Raw genomic sequence first — 19,470 nt, forward strand, 5'->3', positions numbered from 1 at the left:
GCTCCTCTCATTGGAGATCTTCACATGAAGGCTAGAGGTTGTAAGACACAAGGTTCACTTAAAGGGTATGCTGTAATAGCTTCTTCTGTGGTATAGATTGGACTAAATGGCTACTAAGGTCTCTTCCAGCTCTAAAATTATATGGTTTTGTGGACCTCACCTTGCCAAGAATAACTATTTCACTTGTGTACTTATTTTCATTTCCATGTCTCTAATGGATCCCTTGATCAACTGTCATTTGCTCCTCTATCATTCTTGTTTCCATTTCTACTGGCTTTTCCCTCTTCCAAATAAGCTTAGGAAAAGGAAAGACTAAGATACCATAAAGAAATCCCTGATGTGTTACTTTATTTTTTCCCCTATAACACTTACTTAAATACTAAATATACTAAATATCAGTTCCAAGGCAGAAGAGCAGGAAGGGCTAGGCACCTAGGGTTAAAAGCATTGCCCAAGATCACTGATGTCAGTCGTAAAGCTGTTATCCTACTCCTTTTCAATCCTAAGTCTATAAAAGGTTCATTTTTGCTTCCTTACTATCCACTCAAACACACTATCAAATCCATTTTTTTCTTGTAGCATTTGATATATACACCCATCCCCCAAGGAATACTCTCTCCTCCCTTTTCCTTTTGTCCTGAGAGAGCCTTTTCAGGCTCCCTCCCTAGTTCATTGACAGTCAATTAATAGGAACTAATTCAGAGCTTACTCCATGCCAGCCACCATGCTCTGGACCAAGGATGCAAAGAAAGTCATGACCAGTTAATGACTTTAATGAGCTCATGTTCTAATGGAGAATACTACATGCAAACAGCTATGTACATACAAGATACAAGGAAGATAATTTGGAAGTAGGCACTGCCATTTAAGGGGAATCAGGGAAAGCTTCTTGCAAAAGGTGAGGTTAACTGAAATCTGAAGGAAGCTACAGAAGCCAGTAGTGGAGCATTCCAGTCATGGTGGAAAGTTAGGGAAATGTTCAGAGCTGGAAGGCATGTATATCTTATGCAAAGAACAGCAAGGAGACCAGCATCCTTGAATCACAGAATACCCAGAGGTGAGTAAAGAAGGAGAAAGCTGAAAAGGCAGAAAAGACTAAATCATGAAGGGTTTCAAAAAGCACACAGAAGGTTTCATAGTCAATCCTCCATATAAAATGCTGCTGGAGTTTCCTGAATGGCAAGGGGGAGGTGAAGAGGCCAATAGAACCATCAACAGGCTACTGGAGATCCAAGTGTAAGGTTGTAAGGTGACAGGGGCTGCCAGAAGAGAGAAGGGGACATTTAAAAGGGAAATCATGAAGGAGTAATCAGTAGGACTTAGCAACAGAATGGATGTAGGGGATAAGAGGGAGTCTATGCTAGGATGACATCTAATTTGGGAACTAAGTGACTGAGAGAATGATGTTTATACCCTCCACAGGAATGGTGAAATGATGAAGGAATTTGGTAGAAAGATGAGCTCAATTTTGAACATTGTTAGTTTAAGCTCCTTATAAAACATTCAGTTCAAGGTGTTTAATAGGTACTTGTAGATGAGAGACTAGAGGCTGCTTCAATCATACAAGTTTCTCCAAGGTTTTCTGAAATCTTCAAATTTCTCATTTCTTATTGCACAATAACATTCCATTACATTCATATGCCATAATTTGTTTAATCACTTATCATTTAAAAGGCACTCAATTTGTTTTTAGGGTTTTTTCCAGTATAGAAGTATTCCTATAAATATTTTTGTATCTTTCTTTCTTTGACCTCCTTGCAGTATTCCCTGCAGTTATGACTAATAGACCCTGGGTACTGTGATTTTTAAATCTCCTCCATCTTGTTTGGTCTAGCACCCAAAATTGTGCACACCCACACTACACTACACTAGCATGTGCTAGTCAATGACAAATCAGAAATAACTAACTGCCCACCTGGGCTGTCCTAAGCCAAGCTTGAGCCACCATTGGCACGTGTGAGGCGCAGGAAGTGAGGTAGAGAACAGCCTCTGGAGTTCGCTGACTTCTTGTGGACAGGGCTAGGCCCCAGTTTGTGCTAGGAGCTCAAGCAGGGAGGAGACCCACAGGCAGCTTTCCTTCAGATCGGTCACGTGAGTCAAAGGACTGGTTCCCTTCTCTGCCTTGGCCTTCTAAGTCTTAACTCCCTCTGGCTCTGCCAGAAAGTTGAGTTAACCTCTTTCCTTATCCCCTTCTTTCCTTCTCTCTCTCTTCTTTCTTACTCCCGTTGTAATTAAACTGCCATAAAACTCCATTCTGACTTGAGCATTTCATTTAGGAATTTCATAAGTGAATTCCTTGGCGATCTTAAATTAATATATATCAGTCTTTAAAAGTGATTTCACTATCACAGTACTACCATTAGATTTTCTCTTGTATTCTAGGGACCTCAGACTTGCCATTTGTTCCACTGAAATATCTTTACCACTTCAAGGTCTTTCCACTTTCAGGTCAACTCTCATACATATTGTATCTCCATTTAAAATGTAGTAAATTCCTTAAAGTAGGAGCTGTCATTTTATAAGTTCCTTTCCACAGGGATACAATTCTTTATATTGTACCCCTAGTTCACAGCACATAGTAGGTGTTAACAAATACTTGTTGACTAACATACATCCACACATTAAATTAATACAATGCAATCTCCAGGAGGTATTTTAGGGATTCAGAATAGGCCTCCTATAGAAGGCAGCATGTGAGCTATGTCTTGAAATAAGCCAGGATTCTATAGAGTGTGGAGACCTAAGGCCTAAGGGATTGTACATACCAGAGGCACATGAAGTAAGAGATGGAATGTTGTATACAGTGAAGAACAACCCCTTGCTTCAGCTCCATACTCTCTCTATGTAAGCTCCTTGTGAACACGGGCTACTTGATTTTTTGTCTTTCTATCTTCATCCCCTAATACAGTTCTTAATACTGTATACATGCTTAATAAATTATTTCTGTTGACCGACTATAGGAAAGAAAGATGCAAAAAGAGGAAAAGAACAGGATAAAGTGGGTCTTGGGAGGGAAGGAGGTAAGCAAGATAAGGATGAAATTATTTCAAAGGATCCATATGATAAATGGAAAGTATACTTATCTGGCTTGCTTATCTCAGAGGGTTGATGTAAGAATCCAGCGAAATGAAAAAGTATGTGAAATCACAGAACAAAATCCTGTTTCTAATCACTAACTTGCTACTTGGCCTTGTGTAACTTTCTTGCTTTGGTTTCCTCATCTGTAAGATGAAAGAAAGTTTTGAACTAGATTCCTCAGGTCCCTTCTAGTTCTAAGATTCTCTAAGTTAAAAGTACTCTACAAGTAAGATAATTTTCCTCATGTAAAAAAAGGACTTAAAAATGTCTACTGTCAATTATAATCTTTCACTGTTATCTAATTTTCTTTAACAGAATAATTTGTTAAATATGTAAAAATATATTTGAAAATGTTATAATTCAGGCTTTCACTAATGTTAGGGTTTTATGTATATAGGAATTTAAATATATACATTATTTTCTCAGGAAAGATTATTTTCAATTTTTATTGATGTTTCATTCTATTATTTAATAAATGTAATTTAGTGCATATTCAGCTAAAAAAAATTTTTGTGATAGTATACTGGACAATGTGACAAGGAAATCACTTAAAAGACTGATATATATTAATTTAAGGTCACCAAGGAATTCAGCTATGTAATTCCTAAATGAAAACTCAAGTCAGCCGTCAACCTTTTATAGAGTTTAATTACAAACAGGAGGAAGAAAGGAATTAGAGATAGAGAGAGAGAGAGAGAAAGGGGAGAGAAGGGAATAGGGCTTAAATACCCCTTCTGTTTAGGCTGGGCCAAAAGGCCCAAGCCCTTAGATAGCTGAGGCAAAGAAAGGAGATCAGTCCCTATTACTCACGTGACCAAAATGGAGAAACAGTCTCAGCGGCCTCCACCTCCAGCTTCCTTCAGAGCAGCACAACCTCTCAGAGCCAAAAAACTCTCCAACCAACCCCCCAGTCCTCAGACCCCTCTATTTTTAAGGAAACCATCCAAGTTCCCTCCCCTCAGTTCTCACATCTACCAATCACTGTCCATCATTTTCCCTGTGCCAATGGTGGCTCTAGCTTAACCCAGGACTGCCCAGAGGTCTGTGGCTTTGCACATGTATGTTGAAGGTCATATTCTCAAATAATTAAATCTTGATCTTTTGCTACAGCCCTTCCTAAATCCTGTTACCCTGAGTAGGGTAGAGATTTGAATAATTAAATTTTGATCTATGCTGCAGCCCTTCCTAAATCCTGTTAGGACTGAGTAGGGTGGAGATTGCAATTTCCAAGACCTGGTTCTGTCATTCCAAGTATCTCCATTGTATCAATTCTAAAATCAATCATGACTCAAAGAAATTCCTGTTCTATGCTTAAGCATAGGTCAAAGCCCTTTCCATTGTTCAGCAAAAGGTTTCTGTCCTAAAGTAATCTTAAGAAGGGAGGAGGAGGAACCTCCCATGCCAATGGGGTTCACATTCCAATAGAGTTCCTACTCTCAATAGGAAATTTTTCAAGTATGAAATTTCCCAATGGTGAAATTTCCAACATTTATAAGTCTAAGAAATTTTAAGGTTTACAACAATAACCAAGGAAGGCACTTCAACTGCAGTATATATACCAGATTGCCTTTCTTGGAATATGGTCTGTTACTAACTGAAGGGATCAGACAGCTGTTCTTTGTGAATCAAATGCTTAGCCACGTAAGCTAATTAAACTACAAACTGCTATTCTTTTCAAGTATACACTTAACTGTTACATTTATAGATACTACAAAATAAATGGACTACTATCAAATTAAACTGAAAGGAATAATTTCTTCCACAAAATACAGAATGATTTCTATGTATTAGTTAATTCTCTCATCAAGAAACATAACTTGACTTGTGATTTCACTGAACTAGGAAATTCCTAAGTGATGAAATTTTTTCTTCCACAGTAAACTGTTACCTTTTCTTTGATTTATAGTCTTAGAGAACTGTCCAGAGCACTGAAAGGGACTTGCTGAGAGTTCCTTACCCAATGTGTCTTAGAGGCAGAACTTGCCTAGCATGAAAGCCAGGTTCCTTACTCACTACCACCACATAATGCTTCTTGTCACAGCTAGTAAATTGGAATTTTTATCTGTAGTTTTCACATTGAACAAGGAGAAATTTATTTTATTAAGAGAAATGTACTAAGAAAAATGTAACATCACATTTACTGATATACATTTATGTAAATCATAACACATGAAAAAATCAATTTTTATATGGATGCAATAAAGCATAATCTTTGTTTTCATCTCATGTGTCTAAATATTAAACTAATTGGGGGCAGCTAGGTGGCTCAGTAGACTGAGATCCAGGCCTAGATGGAACATCCTGGGTTCAAATTAAAAAGAAAAGAGTAAACTGGTCAGGAGTATAAGGAGGTAAGTAAGGAAAGGAACTTTGTGACTTTTAAACACCAACTATGTGCCAGGCACAGTGCTAAGCACTTTTTTTTTTTAAACCCTTACCTTCCATCTTGGAATCAATACTAAGTATTAGTTCCAAGGCAGAAGAGTGGTATTGGCTAAGCAAAGGGGATCAAGCAGCTTGCCCAGGGTCAGATAGGTAGGAAGTATCTGAGGCCAGATTTGAAACCAGGGCCTCCGATCTCAAGGCCTGGCTCTCAATCCACTGAACTACCTAGCTGTCCTGACTTCTTTACCTTTAAACCTTTATAAGATTATTGTTTCTGTCCCTCTATCCATAACAACTTCTGCCTAGACCAAGTATGAGGAAATGGGAAAATGAAGAAAGAATTTTCCAAGTAAAAGTATAGTCTTCAATTTCAAAAAACATTCTCTCCCACCCCCATCTTTATCATATTATTGGTATGAATTAGAACAACTGTGTCCAAAAGATTATGTTGTTCTACAAGTTCTATAAGTTTCTTAGTCACCACAAGTGAAGTGAGGATTGGCTGAGAGAGGAGAAAATCCCTAGATGTCAAACAAAATTCACTTACCTGGAAAATACTGATGAGATGCATATATAAGGACATACTTTCAAATCTTGGTTCTTTGAAAGCAACAGCTACTGCCAAAGAGAAACTATAGCTAGGGTCTAGGCTATGCAGAATAAGAAAATTGGCACTGGCTCACTAAGTAATAATGCTTTCTTCAAATGTTAAATCTGAGTGCCAAAGGTCAATTAACATAAAAAATATACATATGCCACTTGATTATATTACTGAATTACACTAAAAGAGACAATGTCAAGTAGAAGTTTCTATCTTCTGCTACATCTAGTAAGGAATGAATCCTCAAGGGTGTAATAGATTATCATTAGCATATTTCAGCTGCATTTTATTTTATATTAAAAAGTGGTGGTAGTCATTTAAACTGGTAACTATGATCACCAAGGTTTTTTAAAAAGCCAAATCCAATTTATGAAAGTCAAAGAATTGCTAGACTATGCTATGGTCCTTGCTCTCAAGCACCTTTTTTTTTTTGCATTTGTGATGGGGAGCGATAGAGGAAGAGAAAACAGGACTTACGCAGGAATACAAGAAAATATAGAAAAAAGAAAACATAACTAGAGAAATAAGAAAAAGCTTCCACTAGGATATCACTTTGCTTCACAAGGATACTAGGAGAAAGGGACCACTGGTGAGCCATGAGAGTCAAAATGCCAGGTTCCGAGGGAAAGAACAAGTAGATCATTTTGGCTTAAAACACAGGATGTGTGAAGGAGAGTAGTGTGAAATAAGGTTATCAGACTTCTGAAGACTTTAAAAGACAAGGTGAGGAGTTTGAATTTTATGCTAGAGGCAATAAGGGATAACTAGAGATTCCCATGCAGGGGAGGAACAAGGTGTATAATCAACCAGAATGTAAAACTTGGTTGAATGTTCAATCTTACGTGACACCTCTATCATCTTGCAGGTTTGAGTTTTCAGAAGCTATATTCTCCTAGACAATATATACTTGGAAATTGAGGTCATTGTCACAAGTAATTAGAGCCACTTGGACCAAGTAGTTGGATTTCTTATATGCATAGATAAAAATATTAATACAGCACAAAATTTCCTATAATCTATTTTAAAACATTTTTACTTCTCAATTGTACTCCATTATAATCTGAGATTCTTAATTTCATCATTGCATATGTATAACATATAACAAAACATTCATGACTTCTCATTCTATACAATGAATGAGAACTTGAACATGTCCTCTATTAAATTCTTTATAAGAAGTCTGTCCAACATGCTAGAGACCTTCCTTCAGAGTCTTTAATATTTTGTGGGTATCAGTGCGGAACTCATACTGTAAATCATTTAATATCCTTCTGCCCCACTTTCTACTGCTAATTTCTGATTCTGACATCCTGAAGGATAGCTTTTATGACATTTCTTATGAGGAAGGCATTTTGGGTAACCTTGCTACAGTTTATTCACACCCACCAAACATTGCTCAATTGGTTATTTTTTAAAGGGAGAGGTGTTTCAGGTAGCAGTTTGGGACTGTTAAATAAGCCACACATTTTTTTTAATGAATGCTAATCTCTTATTCAATTATGGGCTCAACTCATTGATCTACAGTGTCTGTTCAAGATATATGCTACTAACGGATCAGCTCAAGGAACTATCTATGACTGCAATATCATAGTCAGACAATAAATACTTTAAATATACTTGGTTTTTCTTGTGGGGATTGTTAGGCTAAATACTTGAACAGTTATAAATTAAATGAGATCTTATTATGTACTTTGAAAAAAATCTAAAATGCTGAAGAGTTCTTTTGGGAGGCTTAGTAGAATTATGGGGCTTGATACAAATAACATAATCTCTTATAAAAACAGGAACAGTTGGAGGGGATATGACTGAGGAGAGACTCTAAATGAACACTATAATGCAAATTCCAACAACAGGGAAATGGGTTCGAGTCAAGAACACATGTGATAACCAGTGGAATCATGCGTCGGCTATGGGAGAGGGAAAGGTGGTGGGAGGGGGGGAGGGGAGGAAAAGAAAATGATCTTTGTTTCCAGTGAATAATGTATGGAAATGACCAAATAAAATAATGTTTAAAATTAAAAAAAAAATCAGGAACAACTAGATGTGGTCATTATCTATTCAGTTTGGGCTCTGCAGGGGAACATCCTCTATGATAATGGCTAATATCTCAGGTGAGCATATATTTGTCTTATGCCCTGCTTAACAGTGATATCAAAACATAACTGAACAAAATTATTTCTGTTGTATCTAACAAGGACTCTCATATGAATCTTCACATATACATGGGAAATACCAAGTTGGAGAAGAGCCTTTAAAGCTATACTAAAGCAAATGTTTTTTCACAAAATCATAAAATTTCCAAGTAGTAAGGGACCTCAGTGGCCTTCCAGTTTGATTATCTAGTTCTAAAAAAAGATTTCATTACAACTAACAATCCCACTCACTCCACATATCTAATCTAGTGCCAAAAATACCTTCCCATATATATGTAATATATATGCATATACTCCCCTCTTCCTCACATTACTGCTTCTCTAATTCAGAGACTCATGCCCTCTCGCATCTCAAAAGCCTCTCATTTCTATCCTTCCTACATTCAGTTGCCAAAATGATTTTCTTAAAGTCTAAGTGTAACCATGTCACCCCCTTACTCAATAAACTGAGGTGGCTTTCTGGTACTCTAGAACCAAATATAAAATCATCTCTTTGGCATTTAAAGTCCTTTACAACTCATACCTTTATACCTTTTTTTTTTTATATACCTCCCACCTTAACTATTTTCTATATATTCTGTGATCTAGCTACACTGATCTACTTGCTGCTCCTCATATAGGACACTATTTCTGTCTCAGTCTTTTTACTCAATGTCCTCCATGCTTAGAATGCTCTTCCTACTTACCTCTGGGTCCTACTTTACCCAGCTTCCTTTAAATCTCAGTTCAAGTTCTACCTTCTGAGGGCCTTTTCTAGTTCTCCTTCCCCTCCCCTAGTATGAAGAGAGCACTGTTCCATGAGCTAGGGAGGTCAATTTTTAGATGAAACAGCACATATCTTTATCCTCAAGGAGCTTACACTCTAGTAGAGGAATATAACACATGTAAATAGTACAGATAACTAATGCTACATATTTGATAGGTACAAAATGAGGTCATAATACTGATAAATATTAAAATTTATCTTTATCTTTTGAAAAAGTTTTGAAAAACACTTTACCTATACTATCTTGTTTGATCATTATCAACAAGGGCCTCAAGGAAAAGACAGAATTTAAGGTAATAGGATTATGAGAAACAAAGAAGGCATTCTAGCTATAGAAAACAGAGTGAGCAAGGCATGGGACATGTTCAGGGTATTTTTCACAGAAGCATTTACTAAATACAAATTAGGTACTAAATACTGAGGATATAAAAGCACTTCCATTCTATAGGGAGAGAATACATACATGTGTACTTAAATAATACAAAAGACAGTAATCTTTGGGGGGCAGGCACTTGTTGCTGAGGTCAGGGAAACATTTAATATTGGAGGAGACAAGTGAGTCAGGTCTTGAAGGAAGCTAGGGATTTTAAGAGGTAGAAAGATAACTTATGCAAAGGCACTGAGATGGGAGATGGAATGTTATATGGACAGCAAGGAGACCAACTGGGTTGGAACTTAAAAAGTTCATGAAAGGGAGCAATATAAATCAAATTAGGCTGGAGCAAGGTTGCTAATATGAAATGGAGAAGTTTATATGGGATCCTAGAGGTAAAATGGAATCTCTGGAGCTTATTGAGGAGGGAAAGTAATATGGTCAAACTTTATTTTAGAAACATCACCTTAGCATTTGTGTGGAGGATAGAATAGAAAAAGAAGAGGCTTGAGACAAGATGATTTATTAGCAAGCTAATGCAACAGTACAAGCATGAGTTAATGAGTATCTGAACAGAGGGATGGTCATGTGAAATAGAGAGAAATGTGTTATTATAAACTTCAAGATATGGCAATTGATTGACTATGTAGGGTGAAGGAAAAAAGGAGTTGAAGAGAAATCCAAAGGGTCAAGAAGTTTGGTGGTACATTTACAAAAATGAGGCCCCTAAGAAAACAGATGGGTTTGGTAGGAAAGTAATCTCGTTTGGCCAAGTCTGTTCAGTTGAAGGGATTATTATTATGAATAACACTAAAAAATGTAGGGTAGAGGATTCAGAATGACAGGCTAAAAAATCTGGCCTTCATTTGGCAGACAAAAGAGTAGTCTTAAGGTTTTGGGGCAGGTGAATGACATGACCAGATATGTACATAATGAAAGAATAATCTAGGGTGGTAGGAAAGAAGGATAAGGAAACGTGATTACAAACCCAGTGCATTAATACAAGTGATTAGTAATAATGTCTGTATTGCTTTTTAAGGATGTGTAGGAAAGTTTGAAAGGGCGGAGTAACTAAGTGTACAAATGAACATGAATAGTAATATACGAACACCAAGGTTTCAGATGTGGGAAACAAGGTCACTGGTAATGTTCCTGAGAGAAAAACAGTAAAATAAGAGCTTTATAGCTTTAGGATATTAATTACTTTGGTAATCCAAAACTTCCAAAGATTTGTGATTCTACCCATGGCCCTGCAACCCATTCACACCACCTCATTCTGTGTAATTATCTAGCCTAAATGTCAGTATTCTACCCTTCTTCACCCCCTCCCCCCAACTATAATTAAATAAATTACCCTGCTTAAGGCTAGAATGGAGTTAATAACCTCAAAAATGATTTTTGGGAAAAATGCATTAGATGCAGGTTATCTTAGGTGCCACTGAAACAATTCTCTGTCATTCACTTCTCATTTTTATCAAAGGCTAGGTAGTTGGAAAAGAACATAAGGCATTTGCAAAATTCACATCTTAGGAAACTTTTCTATAGGTCTTGCCCATGTTCCAGTTCAAGGTTCTTTGTAAATAGCTTGGGGTCTTGATAGGTAATTCAGGTCTCCTGGAAAAATGACAGCTGAAGAGGGTAAGCTCCAATTGTTAGACCTACCCTTATTATGTTAAGGAATCTGCCCTTCCTATAATTTTCATTCATTGCTCATAATTTTGCTCTTCTGGATCCCTGCAGAATAAGTTGAATTGTTCTTCCACATAATAGATCTTTAAATGTTTGAATCATGTCACTAGGTTTCTTATCCATGCTAAACACATACAGTACTTTCAATAGATACAGGCAGGTAGGCAGTGCAGGAGGCAGTGTTGGACCTAGAGTAGGTAAGACCAGAGTTCAAAATCAGACACTTACTGCAAAAATAGACTCGAATCCAGGATTTCAATCCCCAGAAGCCCTTGCTCCACTTCCCCAGAATGCCCTCTAATCTCACTGAATTCTCACCTGGGCCGAGAGTGAGATGGGGTATTTAAAACTGGTTTTGAATAGGCTCTGCCCTCTTTTTACTTCCGTTTCGGAGCACACACGGCTCTCCACCTAGCAGGCAAGATGTGAGTGGTTGTGTCTAGGCCTCTCTCTCTGGCCTAGACATGTGCTTTTCTTACTTGTGTTTTCTTTATATTTTAATCTTCAATAAACCTCATAAAAATATAATACTCCTTGCAGAGAGAAACTAATTTTCTACCTGCTTCAGCTTCCCCCAAAATTTAATCTTTACATTACTAGGTATTCTGCTATGGGAAAGTCATGTGCTGCAGGTTCCCCAATGGTAAAACAGGAACAATAATAGTACCTTATCTCCCAGGGCTGTTGTGAGAATTAAATGAGATAATATGAATACAATATTCCAGATGTGAGCTGATCAGCTCAGTGTATAATAAAACTATTACCTCCATAATTCTATACGCACTGTATATTTTAAGGCACCATGAAATAAGCTTTTTTGGGTTTGTCCTCTTGATTTATATTGAACTTAACGATCAACTAAAAATCTCAGTGAACATGAATTGCTGTTGCCCAGCCATATACTTAAAAAAATAGCTGTAAACTCATTTGACTTCATATCTTATATAAATGTATACTTAACAAATTAGGTTTCTAAAAATCAAATCATTGTTCTGTAGTGCTGAACAGCCCTAGAAATACCTTTTGAAATAAAATGTAAGAAGCTCTGACTACTTGTTAAAATAAAATAATCTTATAATATCTGATTAAAATGTGATTATGAAACATGAGTAAACACGATGTTAAAAAGTGTTCAATCTAAATTCTAGACTTACTTCATCTGAAGCAGAGCGAAGACACTGGACAGCAGCCTGCTTTTTCATTTCTTCTAGAGTTAGATCTGAGCACTTTTTCTTACTCTTTCCCCATTTCTTGTAAGCTCCTTTTTCCCAGCCCAGGAAGATGTCATTCTCCTAAAATAAAATGCAATAAGGTTACAGGACCAAGGTTAGAAAAGGATATAGTGTTTCCTTTTCTTATATTTAAATAACACATTCATATTTCAAAAATATTTATATGACTAATCATAATTAAACAAAAAGGTCCCCCAGAAAATGGGAATCATAGTACTACGGAACAGTTCACTACTATTTGTCTCTACTTTAAAAATAAAACAAATGCTTGAAAAACCTTAGGCATTTGACAGGTGCCAAAAATCAGGTTCATATTTAACCTGAGAACTTGCAATATTTTTACCTGCATAATAAATCTACTTCTATTATATTCATTTCTGTTATTTAAAAATTATTTACAAGCATTCACATTTGCAAATATATTATTTCAAAAATACATGTTACAAATATGTTCTCTTATTTGATCATCTCAACAATCTTATATAGTAGAAAATAGAAATATTATTAATCCCATTTATACTTTATAACTTTGAAACTCAGAGAAAGTGATGGCTTTGGTATGGGTGACATATAATGGAGGGCAGAGAGTCATACCTAGATCCTACTCCAAACTTGGGGCTCTTTCCACTATACTACTTTTAGGTAAGTCATTTTTTTCAGTATAAATTACAAATCAAAGTCTCTCTCTGTTTTCCAACATCTTTCCTAATCTTTGATAAGGTTCCTAATATAGTATAATATATAATTAGATAATGATCTTGTCCTCAAGCAACTTTCAGCTTAAAAAGCAAAAGCTAAAGACAGATATATATGAAAGAGTATATGGATTAACTATGTAAATATATACATGTATGACATTTTAAAAACAAATACTATTTTCCTGGGATCATAAATACAGAACTAGAAGGGACTTTAAAATTACTGAATCCACTCCACTTATTTTCTAGATGAAAAAACTGAGACTATGAGGTTCGTCTCTAAGTTTTAAAAACTACTTGGTTGTTTAATTTTGATTTTTATACTTTTGCTTTATTAAAACTATTAGAACTGAATTAAGAATGAGGAAAGAGAAGAGTAAATGGTTGAGAATAGCAAGAAGAGAACAGAAGCAGACAATAAAGGAAAATTTCATTAGAAATAAATAAGAAGGAAAATAAATTGAGAACAAAATCAGCATGAAGGGGATAATCTGGATGACAGAAAAAGATTAAAAAAAGCCACTTGGACTGTGACTAAAGGGAATGAAAACACAGTGACTTAATTCACCTTATTATACTTGTCAAATCAGAATTATAAACATTGGTTTTATGACAAAGAAGTAAACAAATCTTTAGGTTACTATGGAAGAGGTAAATGTTAAATCTCAATTAGTATTCTTTTATCAATTCTCTTTGGTGAGGAAAGTTTAGTAGATAGTATCTAATTGATATCTGAAAAATCATTAGTTTTCTGGGTTGGATATTATTTCTGTTTTCTGACTAGAGGTTAAGTGACTAGGTACCAATGGTACATTTCTGCTTCCCTTGATGGTCCTTGAAAACATATTTGAAGCCTGTTATTTGCTATTTACAGTTACAGGAAACATAGATGATTCGTTAATGAGAAACTAATATGAGAAAAGGGAAACCATATGGAAGGTTAATGTTCCATATGAAAGCAGTGGGACTGGTACCCAAGTTTCAAATTTCCCTTTTGCAATTTCTCTGAAGTCTACTCAGCTATTTCTATATGCTCTAAAAAAGTCACACTCTATGTAGTATAACTGAGATTTGAATTATAGGCAGGTAAAATGTAGGTAAATTTTATAAATTTAAATAGTTTTTTCAGGACTATAATAAACCATAATTTTAGGCATATCTGTCCTACACTCCATTATATCACAGAGCTAAAGAAATTCTCTACCAAACATAAGTTTTCCCTAAAAGCTCAAATTCTCGTGAAATCCAAAACCTAGTAGAAAGTAAAAGGTGAACTTTTATTTTGCCTCATATGGGTCTCCCTGTTTGTCAATTTCCTTTAAACTCTTATTTAGATGCATATAATTTAGCTAGGATGTCTCAAATTATGATTATTAAAAACTTATTCAGTAATTTTGAAAGCAATTAAAATCTATTTCATTTTTTTTCTTCTGCAAGGAAGATTGTCTCTGAATTTTTCTTTTAAAAAATTTGCAACCCTGATGACTTTGTGACTTGCAAGAATATTCTTTAAAAAGAAGAAAGCCAGTTCATTTGGAAGAACAAAAGATCAAGAATACCCAAGGAAATAATGGAAAAAAAAATGCAAGGAAGGAGGACTTGCAGTCCCAGATCTCAAACTATACTATAAAGTAGTGGTTATCAAAACAATTTGGTACTGGCTAAGAGACAGAAAATAGGATCAGTAGAATAGACTTGGTGTAAATGATCTCAGCAAGACAGTTTATGACAAACCCAAAGACCCCAGCTTTGGGGACAAAAATCCATTATTTGATAAAAAAAAAAAACTGCTGGGAAAATTGGAAGGCAGTGTGGGAGAGATTAGGTTTGGATCAATACCTCACACTCTACACCAAGATAAATTCAGAATGGGTGAATGACTTGAACATAAAGAAGGAAACTGTAAGTAAATTAGGTGAACACAGAATAGTATACATGTCAGACCTTTGGGACAGGAAAGATTTTAAAACCAAGCAAGACTTAGAGTCACAAAATGTAAAATAAATAATTTTGACTACATCAAATTAAAAAGTTTTTGTACAAACAAAACCAGTGTAATTAAAATCAGAAGGGAAGCAACAAATTGGGAAACAATCTTCATAAAAACCTCTGACAAAGGTTTAATTACTCAAATTTACAAAGAACTAAATCAATTGTATAAAAAATCAAGCCATTCTCCAATTGATAAATGGGCAAGGGACATGAACAGGCAGTTTTCAGCCAAAGAAATCAAAACTATTAATAAGCACATGAAAAAGTATTCTACATCTCTTATCAGAGAGATGCAAATCAAAACAACTCTGAGGTATCACCTTACACCTAGCAGATTGGCTAACATGACAGCTATGGAAAGTAATGAATGCTGGAGGGGATGCGGCAAAGTAGGGACACTAATTCATTGCTGGTGGAGTTGTGAATTGATCCAACCATTCTGGAGGGCAATTGGGAACTATGCCCAAAGGGTGATAAAAGACTGTCTGTCCTTTGATCCAGCCATAGCACTGCTGGGTTTGTACCCCAAAGAGATAATAAGGAAAAAGACTTGTACAAGAATATTCATAGTTGCATTCTTTGTGGTGGGCAAAAATTGGAAAACGAGGGGATGCCCATCAATTGGGGAATGGCTGAACAAACTATGGTATATGTTGGTGATGGAATACTATTGTGCTAAAAGGAATAATAAAGTGGAGGAATTCCATGGAGACTGGAACAACCTCCAGGAAGTGATGCAGAGCGAAAGGAGCAGAACCAAGAAAACATTGCACACAGAGATTGATACACTGTGGTACAATCGAACGTAATGGATTTCTCCATTAGTGTCAACGCAATGTCCCTGAACAATCTGCAGGGATCGAAAAAACACTATCCACAAGCAGAGGATAAACTGTGGGAGTAAAAACACCGATGAAAAGCGGGTTGAGGGGATATGACTGAGGAGAGACTCTAAATGAACACTCTAATGCAAATACCAACAACATGGAAATGGATTCGAATCAAGGACACTTGTGATACCCAGTGGAATTGTGCGTCAGCTATGGGAGAGGTGGTGGGAGGGGGTGGGGGGAGGAAAAGAAAATTATCTTTGTTTCCAATGAATAATGTTTGGAAATGACCAAATAAAATAATGTTTAGAAAAATAAATAAAAATAAAAATGAAGAAAAAAAAAGAAAGCCTATGAAAGAAACAATTTGCTTTCACAACATTTCTTCTTACTTATAACCTTCTTTAGTTTTTCTTAGATCTTCATAAGTGCCATTTAAATTTCTTAGGGCCAGACATAGCCAGGTGATTATAATTCAAAAAGGGTAGTAAAGTGTGCATTTCCAAAGTTAGGTACCTAAAAGTAGAATTATGAATGAAATACCAAGGTGGAACTATGGCCAAAAATTTCACACTATTAATTCCTTTTCCATGTTCAAGTGAATTGTAGGATATATTAGTGAGTACTTTTCCAGCAGCACCTATTTATTAAGGCTATAGTTCAAATGAATTGTTCTTGCAATCTTGAGATCTTGGAACTGGAAGGATCTGTACAGTTTATCTACTCTCACCTATAAATGAGTTAACTGAAGCTCAGAGAAAGAAAGTGACTCCTCAAATAGGAAAATGGGAGCTGGAGTGAAAAGGGAAAAAAATAACTTTTTGCCAGTATAGTTAGTATTTAGGTAAACTTTTTTTTTGGTCTGGGAAAACTCTTTTTAAAAGTATTTCTCAAATAATCTCCACCAAAAACAAAACAAAAGAAAATAATATCCAAAAATTTACATCCTGATTAGTCATTGCTTTGCTCCCCTTAGAGGAATGTTCTTGTTCCATCACTTGTTTTTGCATTCCCAGGAGCTGGCATAGTGCTGAGTACCTAATGAGTCCCTAATAAATGCCCTTTTTATAGAAAAATGTTTATATCCTCAATCACAATGGGTTTGATTCAGATTAAAACAAGTCAAAATTTTCTTGTTGCAATGGGAAGAAACTTCATTAGTCATTTAGTTTAATCCCTACCTACCAGACTATCTACCACATTTCAGGTAAATAATCTCCATCTGAAGAGCCTTGCTTATGGGGAGCTCCCTATTTTCTCTCTGTCCATTATGAAGAGCTTCAAATGCCAAACAAAGGACTTTAAAAATGATCCTTGAGCTAACTAAAAGGCAAGGGATTTCACTAAGTCACTAGTGGCATGACAGAGTCAGCCCCACATCGCTTTTGCAGCCACTTGAAACACTTGAGGTAGGGGGACTAAATAGGAACCTACTGCAATAGTACAGATGAAAGGTGATGAGGAAGAGAACTAGAGTAATTGAATGTGGAGAGTGAGGCATTAAAAGATGATGGGAAGACTGTGAACCTGGGTACCCTCAGTAATAGGAAAGCAGATTCTAGGCTTAGTTCTGGGGAAAAATATAAACTGAAGGAGCTGGAACTCTGACAGAGGAAAAATACATTTGCAAATAACTATAATACAAGGGTGAAAAAATAACAAAGAATAGATTTAGGCAAAGTTCTAAGAGGGGGAAAATCATTTTTATCTAGTTGGTAGGAAATATCTGGGAAAGTTTAAGGGAGGAAGTACCATCTGAGTTGGAACTTGAGGGAGTTATTTAAGGGGAAGTGGGGAGAAGAGAAATGAAGCAAGGATCATTAAATGGGTCATTTAAGTCAAAGGGAATAGTGTTATCAAAGATACAGGGATAGGATAGAAGACAAGAAAGAGGAATAGAGGTTAGCCCAAGATGGCTAGTGTATCCCAAAAGGCTGGAGAGGGAGGCTGGAACAAGAATGTGAAAGGCTTTGAATGCCAGGACCAAGATTTAATCTTAATTCAGTAGGCAAACTAGAAGCCCTCAATAGTTGCTAGGCATATATTCAAAAAAGGTCAATGACAAAAAGAAAGGCTCCACAAACACAATATATTCAGCAGCACGTTTTGGAGCAGCAAAAAGTACTGACAACAAAGTAGATGCCTACTGATTGACTGGTGAATAGCTAAATGAAGTATGGCAGAGGAATGAACATAGTAGGAAATGACGAATATAATGAAGACATAGAAGCCTGGGAAGACTTATATGAACTTATGTAAAGTAAAGAGAACAACAATGAAATAATCAAAATGGAATGCTATAAAATTAAAAAAAAAATAAATTTGGTTCCAAAGAGATACCAAAAAAACCATACAGAGATGAAGGACTACGGGTGGAACATGAACATCATGTTAGACATTTTTGACTTGGTAATGATTTATCCAGATCTTTACAAAAGAACACATATATACATGCAGTATCTTTGGATGTCTGACCTAAGTGCAGATATACATGTCTGGCATTAAGATCTAACTTAAAAGGGTACTATGTAATATATACCTTTAAAGGACAAGCACCTTGGTTTCTTTTGAATAACACAAATTGATTGTTTTTGCAAACTGCCAAAATCAGGGCTAGTTTACCAGAGTAATTTTGAAACTTTCCCCAATATTTTGCATACATAATTAGTGGCATGTAAACAGAAACATTCTACACTAATGGACAGATTTAAATATTATCAGTAAGAGTATTTCCAAAGGAGCAAATCCAAGACTCTTATGTACTCAAGGTTGTTACTAAGAATTTGAGGAAAAGTCCAAAAAGCCCTTGCTGGGTTTACTTCAAGAATTCTTTATGGAATGCTTTGAATGTGTTTTAGGTTAAGAAAACCTTAATAAAAAGTTTTTGAAAGAGAGCAAAAGACACATTTCAACTTCTTGACTCCTTTAGATTGTCTCAATTTAAGCACAGAAAAATAGTACTGCAGCTATTTATACATTCTTTTTTCTCAAGAGCTTGAGGCATTTTCACAGGTATTGTCACATTTGCCCTTAAAAACCACCCCTGTGCAAATTAGAGGTAGGTGTTATTCCACTGGCAAAACTGGGTGGCAGGTTCAATACTTTCTTTCTTGTCACAGTAAGATTCTGACAGGACCAAGTCTCCTGACTTAGCACTTCTGACAGTCAATGAGAGGCTGATTCACAGAACAAGTCACTTGGTATTTAAAAGGGGTTACCTGACACTAGATTTTAAGTTAGAGGCATCATGAGGATAAAACACTAATTATAGATATGTAATAGCAAGAGATTTTGCATCCTAATCTGAGCTTCAAATTTGTTTATCTAGGCTCCTCAAAACCCTATCTCAGAAACAGAAGTTGTGTTTTGTTATGAATGCTTCTGCAAAATTCCCTCAAGGAAACCAGTAAGGTGATTTTTAAGAAATTTGGATTTTATACGTTAGGATAGTTCAAAACAATAATCACTAGACTCCTACGCAACAAGATAGACATGAGGTCCACTTTTTATATCACTACTGGATGGGCTATTCTTCCTTAGGTACTTCAGTAGCCTAATCAATCTCAAGCGCTTTTGTCTAGCTTTCAAGCCCTCCAATCTTCTTAGCAATCCTACATTTTCCTCAAGTTTCTCTTTACTCTAATCCAAACTCCACGGAGCTGTCAAAATGATT

General features: G+C 35.9%; 1 protein-coding gene across 9 annotated transcripts in view; it reads right to left on the reverse strand.

Annotated features, from left to right (window-relative positions):
- Positions 1 to 19,470, reverse strand: part of KIAA0232 (KIAA0232 ortholog) — a 105,957-nt gene that overhangs the window by 43,410 nt on the left and 43,077 nt on the right. For 8 of the 9 annotated variants that reach the window (XM_056802400.1, XM_056802402.1, XM_007496767.3 and 5 more), the window contains one exon: positions 12,200 to 12,337. In XM_056802400.1, coding sequence (XP_056658378.1) covers positions 12,200 to 12,337 — 138 coding nt within the window. Of the gene's footprint in view, positions 1 to 11,018; positions 11,234 to 12,199; positions 12,338 to 19,470 lie in introns of all 9 variants that reach the window. The other variant, XM_056802403.1, reaches the window with a different exon arrangement.

This window comes from Monodelphis domestica, chromosome 6 (genome assembly GCF_027887165.1).
Source record: "Monodelphis domestica isolate mMonDom1 chromosome 6, mMonDom1.pri, whole genome shotgun sequence".
In the NCBI taxonomy this organism is placed as follows: Eukaryota; Metazoa; Chordata; class Mammalia; order Didelphimorphia; family Didelphidae; genus Monodelphis; species Monodelphis domestica.